We start from the raw sequence: 23,132 nt of genomic DNA, 5'->3' as shown, positions 1-23,132 counted from the left end.
CCCGCACCCACCTTTTGCACCACAAGGGGCCCGAATGTTCACCTGCCGCCCACACCTGAGAGAGCAGCGGGACCAGCCTCAACACTAGAAAATGCACCGCCCTCACTCAAGACGTATACTAAGGACTGATGGACGCTTCCCTTTCTAGAGCTTAGGACAAAAATCGACTTCTCACACTCAGCCTCGAAAGCCTCGCTCAACGATAGCACTCGCCACGTTCAGAAGCGACGCGGACTATTCGAAGCCGACCTAAGAAGCCTACTTGGGCATGCGCAGACTCGTCGGCGCGGTGGGCGTGGCCCCCTTCGGGCCGCCCCGTCTCCTCTCTTCGCGTCCCGCCCTCCGCCCCGTCTCCGCATGCGCAACTGGCCCGGGGGTGGAGCTGCTACATCCGGGCGTCTGGCGGCCTGTGGGTGTTTTGTTTTCTTGGCCGAAAGTCGGGGAAAGTGAGGCTGTCCGGCACTGCACGACCCGGGGATCCGGACCTACTGCACCCGCGGGGCTGGACGTAAGTGCCCAGGGGGTGGGGACGCGGCCGCAGGCTGCCCAGGGCTCACATCCTTGACTGAGGCGGTCGGGTCACGTTCTCCACCCTGCGGGAAGCCGTGGGGTCGGGCTGTGCCGGGCAGGACCCTTCCTGGCCACTTCCTGCGGTCCTGCGCCCGGCGCCGTCGCGACCAGACCCTCCGGGCTCCGACTCCTGGGGCGGTGGAGCGGGCACGGCGGGCCTCGCCCCGGACAACGCAGGGGCCTGAAAACCACCCCCGCCCAAGCTGGCCGCAGACCCCGAGAGCGAGTGTAACCGGCTGGTTGACTCGGCCAGGGAGCGTCCGAGCCTCAGCCAGGACCCGCATCCTCCAGGTGTCCGTCCGCTCTGCAGACCTGCCGCTCCCGGCCTGGCGGGCGGAGTGTGGGCTGCAGCGTCCGCAGTCGTGCAGCGGGGAACGGATGCGGGGCGGGGCCGCTGGGGAGAACCGAAAATAAAACTGGGTTCCTGTTCCTCCCAGGCAGAAGAGGGGTGAATTTTCAAAATTGAACTCGTCCCAAAGGCATAGAGTAGCAGTGGTTATAATCATAGTTTTTTTTTTTAATATTTAATTTTTAAAAAGGAAGCTAAAAATTGAAATCGTTGCACTTTTTAGGGCATCATGGGTTTTGGACGACCATAATTGCTGGCTGCAGAGCAGCTCAGTGGACGGTTTCTGATTCACTGCAGGAGTTTGGGTGTTTCTGGGTTGTTAGCAAGTTATATGTAATTCAGGCTCAGCTTGGAGGAATGTTTCATGTAATTTGTTAAAGATAGTTTAGTACGGTTGTGATAAATTTAAATAGAGGTGGATTATTTATTTATGGTCTGAATTAATATTAACCTCAGATTTGTGCTTTTGAAGGAGGGGGTTGGAAACATTGGTTAGAACCAGAACTAGAGATATTAAAATAAAATTAAAAAAAAATAGAAATGACACCAAAAGGCAGGTTTGGAAAAGGGGGAAAAAATTGAGGTGAAAGGAAGTGATGTGGGTAGAGGTAAAATGCACTGCAGTGTTTTATTTATTTTTTATATCTGGATATGAAGAAGCACATGTTCTATGATAAAATGTATAAATTCTCTCGCGAAATTTTTAAAAATCTGATTCTGTGCTCTGAACTCAAAGTTTATCACCTCTCCCTGTCCTCACTATGTTAGTGTTCCTGGACGTAAGTATCAAAAGCAAATAATAACTTAATTTGGAATTAAACCAATACAAAAGAATTCTTGTGGGTTAATAATCATTATACTCCATAATTTAACATTATTTAAAGGATCACTTAATAATGTATTAAATAGGATGTGACAGATTTCAGGAGTTAAATTCTTAATTTTTTCCAATATTTGAATACCCATGTTTATTAAATTACTTAAATATATCCAAACTATCCCCCACCCCCACCCCAGTACTAGAGTAACCCAGGGGCACTTTATCACCTATCCCCATCCCCAGCCCCTCTTAAATTGCCAGGCTGATCTTGAACTTCTGATCCTCCTGCTTCAGCCTCCCTAGTCCAGATTTTGTTTTCCAAAGTTACAATGTGGCAGTTCATCAGAAGCTGAATTGAATATTCTGAAGAAATATGTGGAACCAAAATACTTCACTTGTATTAATTTATTCCCTTGGGGGCGCATATTAAGGATTTAACCCAAGGATGCTTTATCACTGAGCTGTATCCAGTCCATTTTATTTTTTATTTTGAGACAGGAACTTCCGGAGTTGCTGAGGGTCTCAGTAGGTTGCAGAGTTTGGCCTTCAACTGCCTCAGCCTCCACTGTCACTGGGATTACCTGCTTGTGCTACCCAGCCCAGCTAACAGTATTAAGTTATTCTTGAGCTATTAACTGTTTTCCAGGAACACAAATCAGGTTTGAAGAGTAAATGAAAATGCTTTATTTAGTTGTGTTTTGTTTTCTTTTTAAGTAACCTACAAAGATGTCTGGATTTCTAGAAGGTTTGAGATGCTCGGAATGCATTGATTGGGGGGAGAAACGAAATACTATTGCTTCTGTTGCTGCCGGTGTTCTGGTAAGTGTCATTGGTCATTTTGGCTGTCATCATTGTGGTGTGTTTTTGTTTATATGTTTTGAATTCATTGTGATATTTTAAAATATGCATTTTTAAAAAGATCTTTGACCACTGAATTTATTTTAATAAATGTTGATTTTTTTTTTATGGGGGGTTGTTAATGGTTTGAAATCTGATTCAATAGATTGGATGGGCTAGTTTAACTGCATGGTAAAAATGACATAATAAAACATTTTACTTTTTATTCAATAAAAATAGTATCATGCCTCATCTTAATGAGTACAATAAGGTACAATGAACTATTGAAGAAATAGTCTGGTTAAAACCAGTCAAAAGATATGATTGCATTTTTCCATAATCCAAAGTTCACTATCTTCTCAATCTCATAAGAAAAATAAGAGGACATTTGTTAAAGGATATTACTTAGAAATAATTTATGGAATTGGGCTGGGGATATAGCTCAGTTGGTTTCATTTGTTTGTTATTTCCACAATCCCACAGTGCTGGGGACTCGAACCCGGGCCTCCAGCATGCGAGTCAGGCACTCTACCTGATGGGCTATATCGCCAGTACGTAGCTCAGTTGGTAGAGTGCTTGTGTTGCATGCACAAGGCCCTGGGTCTTGTGATCCTCCTGCACCTCAAAAAAAAAAAGAAAAGAAAAAAGAAAAAGAAATAATTTACAGAATAAAATTCTTATTTAAATTGCAAATTCCTCAAGCGTCTGATGTTTGTGTTGTACAATCTTATGGTATTATATGGTCTAAAGAGTAACTTTTTATTTTTGTTTTTTTGTGGTACTTGGGACTGAACCAACCCAGGGCTTCACGATTCTTTACCACTGAACTACATCCCCAGTTCCTAAAGAGTAGATTCTAACTAAAATGAACAAATAAAAACCTAAACTTAAATATCTCCTATTCACCAAATCAGTGACTTTTTATTCAACCAAAATATGTCAGTATTTAATACACTATAGAAATTCTGCTCTTATAAATTCTTTTGGGGGTGCTGCTGGGGTTCAGGCTCAGTGGTAGAGCACTTGCCTAGTATACGTGAAGCACTGGGTTCAATTCTCAGCACAACATATGAATAAATGAATTAAAAAAGGTCTATCAACATCTAAAAGAATTTTTTTTAAATAAATAATTTTTGTTTTGTACTAGGGATTGAACCCAGGGTTGCTTAACCACTAAACCACATCTCTAGCCCTTTTTTTATTTTGAGACAGAGTCTCACTAAGTTGCTTAGGGCCTTGCTAAGTTACTGAGGCTGGCCTCATACTTGCTTCCCAAGTCACTGGGAATACAGGCATACACCGCGGTGCCCAGCTTCAGGGGTGTTTTAACCTCTGAATTACGATTCTTTTGTTATTGTTGTTGTTTGGTACTGGGGATTGAACCCAGGGGCACTTAACCACTGAGCCACATCCCCTGCCTCCTTTTTTAATATTTTATTTAGAGACAAGGCCTTGCTAAGTTGCTAAGGCTGGCTTTGAACTTAGGATCCTCCCGTCTCAGCCTCCCCAGTCACTGAGATTACAGACATGCACCACCATGCCCAGACTACACCCCTTTTTTAATTTTTAGTTTTTGAGATGGGGTCTCACTTAGTTGCCAAGGCTGGCCTCACACTCACAATTCTCCTGCCTCAGCCTTCTGAGTAGCTGAGATTATAGGCAAGTGCCACCACACTGGCTTCTTATAAATATTTTTTAAAGCTTTTTCTTTTTTTCCATGAAGAAAATATTTTGAAGCCAGGCACAGCAGTACATGCCAGTGTTCCTGGCTACTCAGAGGCCAAGGCAGGAGGATCACAAGTTACAGGTCAGCCTGAGCAACTCAGCAAAACCCTGTCTCAAAATAAAGAATTAAATGGCTGGGTATATAGCTCAGTGGTAGAGGGTGCCTGGTTTTAGTCCCCCGTATCACAAAAAGGAAAAAGAAATTTAATTACATTGAGCTGAGGGTAAAAAAAAAATGAGTCATTACTCATACTAGCCTATAAAAATGTCATCATTAGCTTATGGATCTGTTTATAACCCAATAAAAGTAACTTGATTAGCCTAAAATTGCTATTTGCAATAATTGCCAGAAGATGCCAATTTCTGGTGCTAACTAGGTCAATGATGGGAACAGGGGTAGAACAGGTGATTACTTTCAAAACCTTCTAATCTTCTTGTCAGAAGTTGGTTACTATTATAAATTTCTACTCAGATGATAAAAATATCTGTGTAGTTTTTTTTTTTATTATGATCTGTCCTTGATAATATCCAGAACCAAAATTCAGTTAGGTAGATTACAATTTGATATTCAGATTGTATTAAACTTATATCTGAAATCATCTCAAGATGATCCCTCATCAAAAGGAGAAGCAGAACTGCAGAGCTGTTATTCCACTCCGCTCAGAGGATAGCTAAATTCTACAAACAATAATTGTTTCCCATTTTTAATTGAAAAATTTTTTTTTTCCATTTTTAATCATGTCTTCCTACAGGCCTGTAATACATCAACAATAAGGCAATTCTTGTGTCAGTTGGAATCTGATCTAGTTTCTGCATAACATGTGGTACTGGTTTCTAGTTCACAAAGTTAAATTGTAGACTTTATTACAACAATATAAAATAGAAATTGAAGGAAGCTTAGGGCACCTGATGTTTAACCAGCTATTAAGTCATGTGTAAATTATATGCAAGAAACAGATGGAACACTTAAGGAATTTTTGAAATTCATTGGAAGGGACCCTTTCACTTAAATACCTTGCTTTCGTTCTAGCCAGTCAGATGTGACAGTGCTGTGTTTCTCATCAGTATCACCTGTTCTTGTTTCAGTTTTTCACAGGCTGGTGGATTATCATAGATGCAGCTGTTATTTATCCCACCATGGAAGAGTTCAACCACTCTTACCATGCCTGTGGTGTGATAGCAACCATCGCCTTCCTGATGTAAGTGCCTTCCTTATTGACACCACCACGTAGATTACCTCAAGGCCAAATTGTTTACATATAATTGCAAGATTTACAATTTTAAAATGTTATAAAATTAGCATATTTGGCGTGATATAAAAAGCAAATTGTAGAAAACATAAAAGTGACAGTACTCTTCTAGTCTTTCTTCTCTCCTCCTCTCCCGTGTCTGTCTCCCAGCTTCTTCCAGCTAGCCTTTTATTTCTGCACAACTAGAGTTTAAAACTTTACATTTAGATCAAAAAACATGTACTTCATCTAAGGGATTATTCATTCTTCCATCAAATATTTATTAAGCTTTTATGTTCCAGGTTCCTGTACGGTAGATACAGTAGTGATTAAAACAGGGAAAACCCTGTGCCCTTATGGAATTTATACTCCAGTGAGTGAGGCAAACAGCAACTAGGGAGAAACTAAATTCATAGCATGCTAGATGACAGTAAGTGCACGGAAGGCAGGAAGCTGGGAACAGGAAGTGTAGACATTTTACAGAGGATCAAGGACACTTACACAAGAAGGTGGTTTTTAGTAAAGACTTGAAAAAAATGAAGGAACTGACCATGGGGTCAGGAAAGAGAGGCAGATGGAACAGCAGGTGCTCTACAAAGGCTCTGTGGCAGGGAGACCTCCATGACTGGAGGGTGTGGTCAGGGAGAGGACGAAGGATGAGTGGGCAAGGTGGCGTGGCACCTGTTACTTGGCGTAGAATAAAGAGCGTGAGGACTTTGCTTCATTGTGAGGATGATGGAAACTGCCGGAGAGTTTTGGAGAGTCGGAGAAGAATGGTATGACCTGACTTAACGGGACCGTTTCCTGCTTGAAAACAGTGGGCAGTGCCAGGCGCAGTGGTGCTTGCCTTTAATTCCCGTGACTCAGGAGGCTGAGGAGTAGGATCACAAGTTCGAGACCAGCCTCAGCAACTTAATGGGACCCTGTCTCAAATTAAAAAATAAAAAAGGGCTGGAGATGTGGCCGAGCAGTGAGGCACCCCTGAGTCCAATCTCCAGTACCAAAAAAAAACCCAATTAACAACATTCACCACCAAGTCAGGGTGGTCTGGTGGCAGTCTGAATACCGTAACCTCACTTCTCAGCACTTGTTCAAATGTGTTTTGAAAATACCCCAGCGCTCTACTGGTTTCTCAAGTCCAAGCTGTGTGTTAGTTTGTTTCGAACTTGGGTGCTGCTTTTCTTATTTAGTATTGTTTTTCCTGGAGTTTCTGGTTGCTTTATTGACAAAAGGAATTGTTTGCTGTAGGACCCCTTTCATTCTCCTTAAAAGCCTTTCTGTTGTTTTAATTATTCATCTATCTAGTTTTAGTTGTTGATGGGCCTTTCTTTTACTCATTTATTTATATACAGTGCTGAGGTTGGAACCCAGTGCCTCACGTGCTAGGCAGGTGCTCTACCACTGAGCCACCCCCAGCCCTGCCATTCTAATTTTGATGGTTGCTTACTGTGTGGACTGAAATATAGTCTTGTTCAGCTTTATGTTTTTCCTAGGGTTTCTAGCTACCTTTTCTCTCTTTTCTTACATATCCTGCCATTGTTCCAAATTCTCAATAATGTAAATTATTAGTATTGTATTGCTACTCCTTCATTCTAGAGCTTTCCATCCCAGAAGCCGAAGTCTGTGTTGGTACGAATGGTTGTTGTGTAAGCCACCCACAGAGCTGCACTGGGTACTTCCCTTCCCTGTTTCCTCAGGATTGGGTCCACTTTTTCCCTCATTTCCACTCTCTGATCCTTGTTTGCCTGAAAAGGTCTCGGTTTCCCCTCATGCTTCATTCATAGATGGGTTAGATGTAGGATGCTAGGTTCAGTGTCATTTACCTCAGAACTTGGAGCCCCTGCCCCGGCATCTTCTGGCATTGATCTTATCCTCACTGTGCTTGTTGTGAAGATGCAGAGGATTCCTGTGATACCTTTGCTTCAGGAGATTGTCTTGGATTCTGTCTTTGATGATGGAACCAGCTCCTCTCCCTGGCACTCTGGTTGGGTGCTGCTGTCGTGTTGGGTCTCCTGTCTTTCTTTTTGCTCCACACTGCAGGAAATCATCTCAGGGTTGTCTTCCCACCTGATGGATGTTTTCGTTTCAGGCCTCGTGTTTATTTCCGAAGGCGTTCTTGTTTCCAATGCCTCTGTGCTTCTTGTCTGTTAGTGCTTTAGGGCCAACTGTCTGTCTGGTCTTGGACATGCTGCAGGCCTTGGGGGCCTTGGGACTCCTGTTATCTCTTCTTATTTGAACATTTGATCATCTTGCTTCTGAGGGATGCAGATTCTAAGTGCAGGCTCCTCTTGATCTGTGTTGATCTGTATTCCCCAAATGTGAAGAAAACTTCATCTGCTGAGGACTCTCTCATATTCTTTTTTTCATGGTATTATACTTTTCTCCCTATACTTTCATTTTTATAGGCTTTTGGGAGGGAGAAGAAAACAGGAGTCATTTTTCTGACCTTTTTAACCAGAATCTTTGAGGAGTGTTTTTTCGGAGGGAGGGGGCTGTGGTAATCAGGGATTGAACCCAGAAGCACTTAACCACTGAGTCACATCCCCAGCCTGGGTTTCGTTTTGTTTTGTTTTTTAATTTGTTAGTTTGTGACATGGTCTCGCTAAGTTGCTTAGGGCCTCACTAAGTTGCTGAGACTTCTTTGAACTTGTGAACCATCTGTCTCAGCCTCCTGAGCTGCTGGGATTATAGACATGGGCCACTGCGTCCAACAAGTGGTGTTTTTTTTTGATTTTCCTCTATGATATTAAAATAGAGTATCAAATATATTCAGTGAGGAACCTGAAGTCACAGATCATAGATACTTCTCAGTAAGTTCTCACTTTTGTGTAGACCTGTGTGCGCACCACCTGGATCAAGACTTGAAACATTTTATCACCTCAGAATGTGCTTCCTGCTTTTTGCCAGTCAGTCCTCCACCCCAGCACACAGCGCCGTCCTGACCTCTGTCACCGTCATGCTTTCCTGCACTTTTGAGTTTTGGAGTCGACTCTTAGAGACTTCCACCTAACCCGATTGAAATTTCCCACATTACTTTAAAGTTCTCCCTATGCTGACTTGAGGGCCAAGTGGCTCTGACGGGGCTACGCTCAGTGCAGAACAGTTAACCATGACAGAGGAAGGTCTCACCTCAGCCGCCTGATAAGCAGAGGGTTGGAGTCTTTTTCTTTGAAGTTCAGCTGGCAAGTGGCTATTTCTAGTTCCTTCCATTTCATTGCAATTTTATTGCAGCAGTATGCTGTTAAAATCCCTTTAGAGAAAGCTGGCACATTTATAAATTTCAACATTGGTTCCAACTTAAAAGTTTTATTTTTGTGATATTACTCATTCATTTTGTCCTCAGAGCTTTAAAAAATTATTTTTGCATTCGCAGCCCTGACTGGAAGGAGAGGTGCTGTAATGGGGGTCGAGAGGACTGTGCAAACGAGCGTCCCCTGCCAGACTGGTATTCTGCTGGGTTTCTGGCACCCAGTTGTTGCAGATCTGACTCAGATTTGTATTAGTTTTCTTAGTCTTTGCCATCTGTTTGGCTTCAATTTATATCTTTTCAAGATAGTGTCAAGTCATAATCCAGCAGACTTTTTTTTTTTTTTTTTTTTTTTTTTTTTTTTTTTTTGCGGTGCTGGGGATCGAACCCAGGGCCTTGTGCTTGTGAGGCAAGCACTCTACCAACTGAGCTATTTCCCCAGCCCAGCAGACCTTTTAAGATAAAGTTCTTCATTGTAATTCAAGTGTATAGGAGTCAAAGAGTGGCTACTTTTTTGTTAATAACTCATTACTTAATTAATTTTGAAGTACTATGGATGAAACCCAGGTGTGCTCTACCACTAAGCTACATCCTGAGCCCTTTTTATTTTTTATTTTTTATTTGTGAGACAGGGTCTTCCTAAATTACCCAGGTTGGCCTTGAACTTTCAGTCCTCTTGCCTCAGCCTCACAAGTAACTGAGGTTACAGGCATGTGCCATCACACCCAGCTTTTTCTCTTACTTAAAAAGTTCTTGTATTTGTGACTTTTAAAATGTTAGTAAATGTTTTATGTTTTACTCTTATCTTTTTTAGTTAAAAATGTGGAATATACCAATAAGCAAAAGAGAAGAAGTTACCTATAATCCCACACCACACTATAACATTTTGATATCTATTCTACCTTTTTTTTTTTTCATTTTTTTCCTAACATATATACATTTAAAAATTTTTTTTTAATTTGGACAGAATGCCTTATATTTTATTTGTATGCGGTGCTGAGGATGAAACCCAGTGCCTCACACATGCTGGGCAAGTGCTCTGCCACTGAGCTACAGCCCCAGCCCTATACCTATTTTTTTGAAGTATTATTCACCTATTTCTCCTTTCCTGTACTCTTTTTTCCCCCTATACTCTTAAACTGATTGATTGATTGATTGATTGGTACTGGGAATTGAACCCAGGGGTACCTTCCCACTGAGCCTCATCCCCATTCCTTTTTATTTTTTTGTTTTGAGACAGAGTCTCACTAAGTTGCTGAGGCTGGCTTTGAACTTGTGATCCTGCCACCTCAGGCTCCCAAGTTGCTGGGATTATAGGCATGCGCCACTGTGCTTGGTTTTCTTCCGTCCTTCCTGGAAAAGTTTAGTCCAGACACCGTTAGGTGGGGTCAGGGATGACAGCCATCTCAGCAGAAGGCCAGGTGCATGGCAGAGCTAAAGCAGGCGGGAGGTCGTCTGCACAGCACAGCCAGCACTGGCTCGCAGGTCTGGACAGGATGGGAGGGCCCTGCAGTGGGGGTAGGGAGAAGATAGCCCTATAGGGGACGTAGGAGTCTAGTAAGGTGACAAGGCTGTCCATAATGAGGGTGAGGAGCAGTCAGAGAACAGCTACACTCCAAAAACAGAGCACAGGTAACACCTAGATCTTGGATTATAAACACCAGTCTGTACTGAAAGGATTACAGCTTTTTCAGCACATGGCTGATTCTAGAGGGAGTACCCGAAACACATGAGGAGAGTGACCCTCCCGTGCCAAAGAGCAGAGAAACACCCACAGAGGGCGGGAAGTGTCAGAGAACCTAGAAGACATCTTGGAACTCGAACTCCCTGTAGCCAAATGAGGGACAAATAAATAATGATAGAAAAATACTTTAACCCTTCAAATAAAATAGGAATCTATGGCTCTATAATGATATAAATAAATACAAAAAGAGAAAGAAAATTTGCTGCATAGCAGGACACACGCAGACTCCAAGTACTTCCCCACCAAATATGAGTTGCCTTGGGGAATACCTATGGTGAAGTCTGGTAGATCACACCTAAGTAATCGGCGTCAGCAGCAGCATCGTGGGACAAATCAGAGCCCTGTGCCACCCAGCTGGATGCATTGAAAAGAATACTGTCACTTGGGTGTTTTTTCTGCCACAGATGCATATCCAAGACTTAATCATGAAACATTAAGCAGGGGCTGGGGTTGGGCTCAGTGGTAGAGCACTTTCCTAGCAATTGTGAGGCACTGGGTTCAATCTTCAGCACCACATAAAAATAAATGAATAAAATAAAGGTCTGTCAACATCTAAAGAAATATTTAAAAAAAAGAAACTTTAAGCAAACCCAAATTGAGGGAGAGTCTACAAAATAACTATCCTGAGTTCTTCAAAAGCATAAAGATTATAAAAGTCATAAAAGGCTAAGGAAATGTTCCAGACTCACAGAGACCAAAGAAAAATGGGAACATGTGTTCCATGATTCTGGACAAGATCCTTTTGCTAGTGAGGGCATTATTAGGGCAATTGGGGAAACTGGAATATGGTCTATAGATTAGATGACTGATGGATAAATATGATAATTGTGGTTCTGTAGAATAGTCTTATTTGTAGAAAATATGTAAAAGTTTATGGGGTTATGGGGTGTCAAGTTGAAACGTCAAATGCCACAGGAAAAATTTTACTATTGTGTAAATTTGATGATAAATGTGTATGTCATAATGCCAGCCAAAAAAGCAGAAATTGTTCACTCCAGATGTACCTGATCGTGGGGGCGGGGCTTGGTGTCTGACAGAGATACAAAATTATTCATATGGCTCAGCAAGGAAAAACAGCTAAGAATCTCTAACCTAAGCACATTTGCATTTTTAATATGAGGTTGTTTTAAATAAATTTTTATGTACAAAAATTAGTATTCAGTTCATAAAAAATAATTATAAGTATTTTGAATCATTCTAAAACTTTGATTTGTGTAAGTTAAGACCTCGTTATTACATAAAACAATTAGGATATAAATGTATTTTTTCAACACATTTATTGAGTATCTACTATATGCCAAGCCTTGGTCTGGCACTGAGAACAAAAATGGAAAGCAATGTAGACATGGCCCTGCCCTCAGGACCCTTAAACAGTTATAGTCACACACACCCCAAATGGGTGTATGTAATATTTTGTAACTTCAACCTGATATATTGTGAACTTTTACCCATGGCATTTAAATTTTTTCAAAGATCATCAATTTAGAGTGGTACTTTATAAATAAGTAAAAGACTTATTATGCTCCAACCATTGGGCCCTACTATAAAAGTATTACAAAAAATTTTATTCCAAAGCCAATTTTAAGTAATTTTTGGACTGGCAAAAGCCCATTTCCTCTCTGCCATTGCCAAACATGGTTCTGTATTGAAGGTATCTGATGTGTACAAATGAAACTGGAGAGAACTATGCTGAACATCCTTTTACCTGTTCTAGTGTTAGCACAGTAAGATTTTAAAAATCATACCCAGAATCACCTGAAGATCAGAACACAGTTCTGCTCAGTAAGTAGGTGAAGCAGAATTTTCAAGCCAGCTGCCAGGTAGCTCTGACTCTGCCATTCTGGGGCCACAACCACAGCTTTGGCAAGTGGCTGGCTGGCTGAGGTGATTCAAGTAAGGTCACATGAACCCGTTACCCAGGACTCATGAGGACTGACATTGAATTTGGGAGAATTTAGCTGATTATATCTAGTAGTTTGAAGTCACAGACAGTTTCCCCTTGGAGTCAGAGGCCCTGATTTCTTGGTTTTGTTTTATTCACACAGGATTAACGCAGTATCGAACGGACAAGTCCGGGGTGATAGCTACAGTGAAGGTTGTCTTGGTCAAACAGGTAAACAGGTGCAAACAGCACTTCATTATGTGTTTTTGTCCTTAAAATGAGAACTGCATTTGGAAGGCATAGGGAGGATGGTGTCTAGAGCAGAGAACTGAAGTCACCTTTGGTCTAAGTTGGCCGACAGTGCAGAACACCGCCCAGGGTCAGTGCATGGCCCTGTTCAGTAGCAGGTAGCCTTAGTGCCCACCGGATCTGGTGGGGAGCAATTTGTGGGAACACTTGCAAAATAGAATTCATAGTATTTTGAACTATACCATGAAAATTCTTTTTCTGCCAACTACATTTGGTTGAATTAGCATTTTGAAATAGAATCATAGAGCTATTTTTTTTTAATGTGGTAAGATCATATAATAAAACCCACCATCTTAACCACTTTCACTTGTACAATCAGTATTATTAGGAACGTATCATACATTCACGTGATCGTGCCGCTGGTCTCTAGAACTCTCCACCTTGCAGAACTGAGTGAATCACAGGGTTTGGGTGCTTGGGCTCGCACAAGCCCCGCTTTCTCCTCTGGGAACTCCCAGCCTGGACTCGATGGCTGAAGCGGGCAGGATGCAGGATGGGGCACAGGGTACCGAGAGGCTCAAGGGACAGATGCTGAATAGGCAGATTAAATGATGAACCTAAGTATGACATCTACGTAAAAATGGCGTGGATCTAGGCAAATTTCAAGGGACTTTTAAATTTTTTTTAGTGAAACAAATAGCACTAGCCCGCCGTCCCATTGTGAAAGGTGAACGGTTGCAGTTAGGGTCACAGTGTAAGCCCGCGTGGCTGGACCATGCCTCTGTGGCCATCACAGCTCTAAGTAGCGTTCGTCAACCAGCACAGCTTCGGGGGTCTAGAGCCCCCGATATTTTAGTATCACATCTGAGAGCAATAGCTTACTGGAACTATAGTTTTGTTTTGGGCCTAAAATCAGAAATTAATACATTACTTTCGGTTTGCTGTGTTTATTGAGCAGGTAGTATTTTTGCTAAAATATGTTTGTGCTAGTTATTATTATAAACGGACTCTCTGTACTCATGATAGGTAGCCTGATGTTTCCATTAAATCAAGTGTTGTATAAAGGTGGTTTAAAAGTTGACTGTTCTGGGGCTGGAGTCGAAGCTCAGTGGTAGAGGGCTTGCCTAGCATGCATGAGGCACTGGGATCGATTCTCAGCACCGCATATTAAAAAAATAAAAGTCCGTTGACAACTAAAAAATATTTTTTAAAAAGTTGACTATCCTCCTCTATGCAACTTTCCTACATGCTGGCCCTAGTAAATTTGAATTTATTCTGTGACTTCCCTGGAAGTAGCTTTTTGAATCCTATATCACTGAATATGATTTTTTTTTTTTTTTTTTTTTTTTTTTTTTTTTTTGGTACCAAGAATCAAACTCAGAGGCACTTAACCACTGGGGCACATCCCCAGCCCTTTTTTAAATTTTATTTCGAGTCAGGGTCTCACTGAGTTGCTTAGGACCTCACTAAGTTGCTGAGGCTGGCTTTGAACTCAGGATCCTCCTGCCTCAGCCTCCTGAGCCTCTGGGATCATAGGCATGCGCCACTGTGCCTAGCAAATATAAATTTTTAAAACTACATTTGTGTTATCATTTGAAAGTGGTCTTGGAGAACTTTAAACTTTGGAGCACAGTTTTTAGAAATATATAAGGAATGAGCCATTGGATATAGTGAGAAATATGAAATGTTTTATAGGAAGATTAAGTAAAAATGTTTTCAGCATAGGTAACTGGGGAAAGTAAATATATCCACGTAGAATATACAGACCAATAAGTTTTTATTACACACACACACACACACACACACACACACACACACACACACTAACCAGGAAGAAAAAGGACCAGTGAAAGATTCCTAACGCACCTTCTCCCACTGTTCCTATCTTAGACTTCAGCGCATCTCCCATTTGGGTTTTTGTTTTTCTTTGGAAGTTAACCGAGCGACTGCAGCTCTGTGTGAGGCAGTTCTGGTAACCGTCCCTTTTTCCAGGTGCTCGCATTTGGCTGTTCCTGGGTTTCATGCTGGCCTTCGGCTCTCTGATCGCATCTATGTGGATCCTCTTTGGAGGTTATGTTGCTAAAGGTGAGAGAGATGCTGGTTGTGTTACTTTAATGTAATACTGGAATTTAGCGTTGAAGTTGGTGACTCTGGAATGAAGCTTTTTCACGTAGGTGGGCCAGCTGCTAGCAAGGCGTTTGTTACTGAGGACGTCCCTCCTGCCCGTTAGGGTTGGTTTGTTTTTGTTTGTTTGATATGTTTTTTTAGCATTCCTTTCTTCTATAGTTAGTTTATCTTCCAGTCTAGAGTCTGGTAGGAGTGGTAAACAGCTCAGCACTTTTTCTGGCTTCCCAAAATCTGAGAGGCAGAATGTGTATGTTCCCTAGCTATTTAGTAAGTTTTGGCTTTCAGAATAGTGTTCACGCAAAACCTCTAACATCCTAGACTCGAAATATATTCAGTTAAGTCTCCTGGTAATATGATAAATTTTCCTTTTATATAGAAAAATTAATTAACATTTAACATATGTCTGCCATATAAGGGCAGCTTAAGGAAAGCTCAGGAAAGAGTGTACTATTAAATCCCTGGCTGAAATTCACCTTGAGGGACCCAAGAAAAATATGAAACCCATTTAATGTTACAGATAAAATTGACTGTACTTATCATAGTAAAAGCATAACAATAATGATTTGCAAGAATTGGACCAAACTAGATTTAATCTAGTTCTTTTTTAAAAATAACAATGTGCTTTCTTTTTATTTCTCCTTTTAGAGTATAGTTAAGATATGCACTGAGCATGGTGCTGCACACCTGTAATCCCAGCAACCTGGGAGGCTAAGGCAGGAGGATTGCAAGTTCAAGGCCAGCCTCAGCAACTTAGTGAGGGTCTAGGCAACTTAAAAAGACTTTGTCTCAAAAATAAAATAAAAATAAGGGGGCTGGAGTTGCAGTTCAGTGGTAGAGCGCTTGCCTAGCATGTGTGAGACACTGGGTTCAATCCTCGGCACCACATAAAATAAGTAAATAAAATAAAGGTATTGTGTCCATCTACAACTAAAAAAAGTATTAAAAAAATAAAAATATCTGGGGATATAGCTCAATGATAGAGCACCTGGGTTAAATCCCTAGTAACCACACATCCCAAAAATGTGTTGACTCTTTAGCAGGTTGAGAATCGCTGGTTAATGGGTCCAGAGCTCATGTGGAAGGAGCACTTGGGAGGAAGTCCTGAACCCTTCTTCCAGCACCAGCCAGACGCCCTCGCACACCCCTCCCTCCCTCCCTCCCTCGGCTTCCGTTGGTTCTGACCAAGCCGTCACACGGCACCGTCAGTTTTCTGAATTGAGATGAGATAATTTAGCTCATTTAACACCTTACTTCTTAGAATAAAATGTAACTTTTATGTTAGAATCATGGGTTTCCTAAATTTTTATTAAAATTATTTGAATCTTATAGATAGGAATGATAGACATTTGTAAGATAATATGTATTTTTTCTTTTGCTTTTATGATGTATTATTAAAACTATTACCAAAAATGTAGAAATGAAAAAAAGAAAAAGAAGCTATAATAATCTTGCCACTCTTTCTTTCTTTTTTTTTTTTTTTTTTGGGGGGGGGGGGGTGTTGCTGGGGATCAAACCCAGGGCCTTGTGCTTACAAGGCAAGCACTCTACCACCTGAGCTATCTCCCCAGCCAATCTTGCCACTCTTAAACATCTGGGTATGTTTCCACCCAGTACCTTTTATATGTCTTTTGTGTGGTTGTTAATGTGACATAAATGCAACTGTGCTCCCTGCTTTTGGCATTTAACATGATGTCATAGGTCCATCTCTTGCTGCCACAAAATGTCTATCACCATTGTATTTTAAAAACAAAAAATTACTTTTTATTACGTGAATTGCATAATGCTTATTATAGAAAACAGAATATAAAAGTACTAAACGAAAAAAATTACTGACAGTTCTTTCCCAGATATAACTCAACACAGAGGCTGCGGCAGAGGCTGGTCTGCTGCCTGCCGTGCACAAGGCCTGGGTTCCGTCCCCAGAGTGGCAGAGAGAAAGACAGAAAATGGAGAGAGGCCCTTTCTTGTGGACTTCTCCTGTGGCTTCATTCTAGAATGAGGTCACGCTTTGAGAATTATTAGAAGCAGACCTGTAATTGTATGAATTTGCTTTTATCTAACATTTTTATATGAGTCATTCTAATGGCAGTGTTTGGGCAGTGTGGCATCAGAATGCAGGCCTAGACCAGCCAGTTGCTAATTAGATTAAATTCCGCCTTTTTGAGGTGAGAAAAAGTTGATGTTTCTCGTGCCCCTCAGACCTGGTTTTGTCAGTGAGGACATTGACAGCCTGGGAGTGGGCATTCGCGAGCTTTCACCTCCTGCCCCAAATGTAGTCCCAGCATGGTGTTCCTGAGCCCCCTTTCCCACCTTAGGTCAGCGCTCCCCTGTCCTTCAGGTGTGGAGGCCAGGAGCCTGAGGCTGCGAAGGCCTGTCCTCTGCACCCACGTGCAGTTCCTCTGCTGTAAGATGCACCCAGCCTCTTTCCACTCTGCGTCTCAGTCACAGTTGTTGGCCTGATTTCCTGAAAGAGCCTCAAACTGGTTTCCCTGTCTCCCCCAACTCCTGTCATGTGTTTTCAACCCAGCAGCCAGAGGGATCCTGTTAAAATACGTCGCCAATACCACTTTTTGTCTCAGAACCTTCCAGTGACTTCTCATCTCAGATAAAAGTTGGAGTCCTCACTGAGGCTGCAAGGCTGTGTGGGACCCTCACCCCGAGCCTGCCCCCTACTGCTCTGATCTGTCCCCCGTTTTTCTCTCATCCCCAATGGGCCGTTCCTCCACCAGACCAGCAAGCTTCCACCTCAGGGCCTTTGCACTTGCTCTTGCACTGCAAGGTCCCTGCCTCTCCTCTTCATGTCCTCACTCCAGTGTCAGCTTCTCATGAGGTCTTCCTGGCCACCTGTGTCACGTGCCATCCTGTGCTACATTTCCTGTGCCAGTCGGCTTTATTTTCTTTCCCGGTTTATTCTGCATATTGTCTAACTCTATGAGGGCAAAAAAAACGCCTGTTTTGTTTACTGCTGACTCCGTAGCACATTAAACCGGGTGCGCGCAGATGCCAAGCCCGGTGTGCCCTCAGTAAACATTTGTCACAGGAATGAAGGGAGCTGCCGTTCACTCCGCCACTCCTGTGCCGTCGTACATACTCCATTACTCAACACGTCACCCATAGTTACCAGAACAGTCAGTCATCTTAGGCAAGAAAACTGACATTTGTGGGTACATCCAAAAATAAATGTTTTGAGATCTTAAACTCCTAAATATTACATTTGTCTTTTAACAGAGAAACCCATAGTATATCCTGGAATTGCTGTATTTTTCCAGAATGCCTTCATATTTTTTGGGTAAGTTTGTTTTTCATTCTCCATCTCCTGTTTTTAATACATTTCTTTTATGTTCTATACCTATTTGCTTGTTCGATGCCCCTCCCCCATGCTATTTTCATAAAGTACGAAGAATGAAAGAATTATTTTAATACAGGGGTTAGTTTGCTTCCCATGTTGGGGACACAGTTAACTCCTTATTGCTACCCGTTAATGAATAACTGATTCCTGTAGGTTTAGTTACCTGAAAGGAAATGTTCATTTTTAAGTACAGATCTCCAGCAGTTGCTTTTAGCGAATAATCCTGCCTAAAGCCATCTCTCCTTACATTGGCTTCCGGGCACGTTTTCTGGTTCTTCTATCCTTGATGTCACTGGAGTCTGTGAGTGAGCTCTGAGCTGTGGAGGGGCAGCCCTGGCTGACGCTGTCCTCCCGGCCTCCGGCGGTCACCTTCCCTGCCGTTCTTCCTGGAAGCCCAGCGCCTGTCCTTCCCTGCCCGGCCGCTCTCTCCACCACACCTCTTCTAGTCTGTGCCTCAGGCGCCCCCACCGCGGTGCCACAGGCGGGCTTCTGACGCAGGGAGCCACCCGGCGTTGCCAGGTGCGAGGAGCGGGGGTTCTGGGCAGTCATGGCTTTCATCACATTTTTAAAGAAGGAATACAGAAGTGACTGGGAAATGCTGTACATTAGAAGCTTTGCTTTTCCCTGTCCCGCCCACCTCCAGAAAAGAAAGAAGAGCCCTTTATCCACTTGAACCATTAGCTACTAGCTGCCCTTAGTAGGAGTCAGCAGTTGGTATTCACGCTTATTCTTTTCCACCACCAGTCATTTTTGCCATTTTATAAAGTCAGTTTGAAAATAAGCTTAAATTGAGATGTGACAGGATACATGTCCTCTTTGGGTTAAACCTTGTGTCCTGAAACTCGTGGAGAAAACTCAGAGTGTCTTGTTTTTAAGTAAAACTATTGACTTTTTTGCAGAAAATAATAACTGAAGTTTATTGAGCAGTTACTATGTGTAGGCACCATTTTTAGGCTTTTTTTATGTGTACAGGGTTGGTTAATCCCCATAGCCACTCTGAAGGTGGCCCCATCATTACCCCATTTTATGTGAGCAAACAGGCACAGGAGACCTAGGTAACCTGAGACCACGAGACTGAAATTCAGCTCAAGGTTGTCCGACTACAAAGATTGCTATGGGGAATCCGAGGTGAATTCGTTGACACTTTCTCCTTTTGCTGAGTCTTCAGCCAGTTGCTCAGTGAGCTGTTTCCTTCCTCCTTTTAAGATTATAGCCCTAGACTTGAAAAATATAAAATGAATAAACCTCGCCTCCCCTTATGAAATAAAATCTGAGTAAGTCTGTTACTCTGTAGGGAGGTGTGGCCCGTGCTTATGAGAAGGAGCACGTCCATGTTCAGGGTTCTTCTTTCCAGTCACGGTGCTGAGATTTGAGCGTTAAGGAGCAGGCATCCTCGGCTCTCTAGCTCCATGGGGTTAGAGGTGCTCCGGGGACTCAGCAGCCCGCAGTGCCAGCCAAAGGAAGGTGGTGTCGTGAGGTCAGAGGCAGGGGTGAGAGGAGCCCCGGGGGGCGTGGGGAGGGCACTGGCTGAGGGCCTCCAGCAAGGCTGGACAGCCACCTTCCTTGTTTCAGTCACGATCCGGCGAGGGCGAAGGCTGCAGTGCTAAGCAAGCTCCCCGGGAGTTAATGTGTGACAGCTGGTGAGCAGAGAAGGGAGAGAGGACATTTTATGGGAAATACTTGCCTTCCGGTGAGGGGAGAGACATGGACTCACATATCATATTTCATAAAACCTGGGAAACTGACCACTGACTTGTCCTGGTCCCACTTTAGTTATAATGAATTGTTTCATATGCAACAAGATTGGTTGATTTCTCATTCGTTACTTTTATTCAGTTTAAAAACAAATTAGGTTTTGTGAAAGTACTACAGGCAAATTGAAATTGAATTCAGCTCACGGGCATGGCTGTAGAACAGTTGGAACGGATGCCTGCCATTCTGATTTAGAACAGAACAGTCCTTAGCAAAGGTCACAATTACTGTTCCAGAAATCAGAGACAGACGTCGGTACTAGAAGTGACCAGTTTTCCCACTGTCAGTTTTCTTCCCAAACAAAGCCCAGATCCTGTCATTTCCCATCTTACCATGTTTAATCTCAGCTGTCTAAGAAATCTGGTGGCCACCCAGCCACTCCCCGCCACAGCTGTTCTATTTAGCCTGTATAGTATTGTTTTTATTTTATTGAGCCAATATTTAAAAAAATCAAGAGAGTTGACATAAAAATCTGAATTTTGACTTTTCTTGAGAAACTGGAAGTTTTGACAACCACAGGCCCCAGACATTAACACTCAGCTGGAGCCTTGGCACCTGAGAGCTGGCCTCCGTGGTAGGTGGCTCCCCAAAGCCTGGCTGCCTGTCCCCTGTCCTCCTCTTCTCTCCAGCAGTCACCTAGCCACGCTGGACTCCCCCTGTCCTCCTGCACCCCAGACAGCTTTTTGTCAGCACAGTTGCCGTCCTGTGCCTCTTTGTTGGCACCTGGAGGACAGCTATAGGCAGCCCGAGCCCAAGGCCAGAGCCCTGAGAGGGCCTGTTCCTGATGCACTTTGCTTTGTTTCTGCTTCTGCCATGCCTGGTGAGATTGGGGGGTGGGGGTTTGGGGGCAGTGCTGGGGTGGAACCCAGGGCTTCTCACGTGCTGTATAAGCCCTGCACTCCTGAGCCACACCCACCCTGGCCCCATGTGACGCCGTCCAGCGGCGTCAATTTGGTGCAGGGGACAAAAGAGTAGCGAGGCTCTTGAATTCGGACGGTTTATTGATGAATCAGCAAACCCGGGAACTGGAACCTCAACCCTGGAACCTCCAACCTTCAACCTTGAACCCCAGCGCTCCAGGAGAGCTGGCTTATATCCCCCCCAGGAGGTGAAGGGTAGGGCTGATGCCAATTATGCAAAGATTAGGCGAGGAGCCAGCTGCCCAATCATGGTAAAGTTCAAAACGAGCAGGCACGATCAGGAGCACTCGGGAACACGTTGTGTGCGTTGTGTGCGTGAACTTAATTGGATATGGCCAATGACAAATCACCTGGGTGTGCTTATATTAATCAACCTCCTCACCACAGATGTGATCAAAGCAACCTCTGGCTGGCTACCAGGCGCCATCCCTGCGCAGTCCGCCCGGCATAGCCCCCAACACCCATGTTCTTAGGCCTCCTTGCCTTTTGAGGTGCTGCTTGCTCTCCCTGAAGCCCCTTGTCCATCATCTCACGAGCTCTTGTTCCATCTGAGCCCCTGATCACCCCCCAGCACCGTCCATACATCACCACCTCTGCACACCCTTTCGGCCTTGCAGCTGGGCTGATGGTGTGCGTCAGCGCCCTCGTCGTCCACCTCTGCCTGCCCTCACCCCATCCTGACCACATGGTGTTAGCACATGTGAGCAGTTTGAGGACAAGGACTCTGTCTCCTGTTTATCTTTATAGCCCTTGCATCTAGCACATCGGGACACTCAGGGTGTGCAGTTTAGTGAGGGAGCACTGGCCTGGCTGGCGTGCACGAGGCCTGGGTTCCAAGCCCACACTGCAAAAGGGTGTTGAATGAATTTGACAAAACAAGGTATATAATGGTCACACACTGGATGTCAGCTGGCTCTTCAGACATCACATGCATCTCCAGCACCTCCGTGTTGAGGTCCGGGGAGGGCGACGACTGGGAGCACAGCTGGGCTGGTGGGAGGGTGCACCAGCCGAGACGGCGCTCTGTCAGACGTGCACAGCTCACGTGTTTCTCCTGCGCCGCTCTGCTCCCTCTGCTCTCGTGCCTTCCTCTCTGCGGGTCCGGGCAGTCACATGATGTTTCTTGCTTTATCCACAGAGGACTGGTTTTTAAGTTTGGCCGCACAGAAGACTTGTGGCAGTGAAGCGCCGGTTCCTGCTGCTCGCAGCCCTGCGTGGGTGTCTTTACCGCTCACTCCCAGTATTTTGTAAAGCCGTTTTCTAAACTTATTTCTGAGTGTGGCCTCAGCTTCGAGTTGCACAATGCTAAAATCATGAGAGCTCCCCATGGAAAGCGTGTCAGCAGCCACGTCCCCCTGGTCTAAATGCACTGGGTCCACGTCCACAGCGCCCAAGGACACTGCCTCTCCTGAGCAACTTCTGCCAGGTTCTATCATGGTCTGATTCGTAAAATTCAAGTAAGTTACAAAAGAAATTATGGATTTACGAATATAAGGATTTTGATTTGAGGTCCAAAACTAGAATGAAAGTGATCTGAAGACTTAATGTGGTTATTTAAGTGTGGCCTCTTCTGTGTCAGGTCTCAAATATAAACATTTCTTGTTTTTTCAAAACTACTCAATGGTCAGAATTCTTTTATATTATACTTTGGTTTTGGTTTACACAGTTTTACCAAAAATTTCTGTCCACATTTCTGCATAAGTAGCACCTGAGGGTCTCCCACTGGGGAGTGATCCGGCCACCAGGCTCCCCGTGTCCCTTCTGAGAGGCTCTCTTCCACTGTGCCAAGGCTCGGGAGGAAGGAAGAGGGAACTCAGCCAGGTCCCAGGGCCCTGAATACTGATGTTCACATTTACTACTGAGGGAAAGGAAAAGGAGAGGGACTTGACACCTACTCTCAGGTGACACAGTTTCTTTATTGTTCTGATAATAAATTGGATTCTGTTTCATTTTATATCTGAACTGAACCGCTGAGCTTAGCAGACCAGCACGGTCAGTTATAATGACATGTGTTAGCTACCAGGAACCCTGAGGTTGTTCCTCTTGGAACTCTTGTCCACCCCCCCCCCCACCCCCCCCCCCCCTGGCTTTCTACATCTGCAAAATAGGGCACACCTCAGCCCGTGGGAAACACAAACTGTATCTTATGTGTGGGGCTTTTCCACGTCAGCCACCGTCTGCCATCCTGCTGTTTTGAATATTTCCCGGTCATCAGGACATTCTTCAAAGAAATGATAGGATTGCTGTCATCCCCCATGAAATGACTCTCGAGTTTTTCATATACCTCTGTAGGATGTAAAAGTGGGAGGGCCTCTCAGAAGTTGAAATCCAC

The 23,132-nt window shown here is 43.7% G+C and overlaps 1 protein-coding gene across 1 annotated transcript; it reads left to right on the top strand.

Moving 5' to 3' along the window:
• On the top strand, positions 1-22,754 carry Tmem50a (transmembrane protein 50A). Its single transcript, XM_047540208.1, has 7 exons — positions 1-508; positions 2,454-2,558; positions 5,388-5,500; positions 12,567-12,634; positions 14,645-14,737; positions 18,008-18,068; positions 21,939-22,754. The coding sequence occupies exons 2-7, from the start codon at positions 2,466-2,468 to the stop codon at positions 21,982-21,984; spliced, it is 474 nt and encodes a 157-aa protein (XP_047396164.1). The 5' UTR covers positions 1-508; positions 2,454-2,465; the 3' UTR covers positions 21,985-22,754.
• The last annotated feature ends 378 nt before the right edge of the window (positions 22,755-23,132 follow it).

Source organism: Sciurus carolinensis, chromosome 1, assembly GCF_902686445.1.
Source record: "Sciurus carolinensis chromosome 1, mSciCar1.2, whole genome shotgun sequence".
NCBI classification, from domain to species: Eukaryota; Metazoa; Chordata; class Mammalia; order Rodentia; family Sciuridae; genus Sciurus; species Sciurus carolinensis.
Note: the sequence above shows the minus strand (reverse complement) of the source record. Positions and strands in the feature narration are given on the sequence as shown.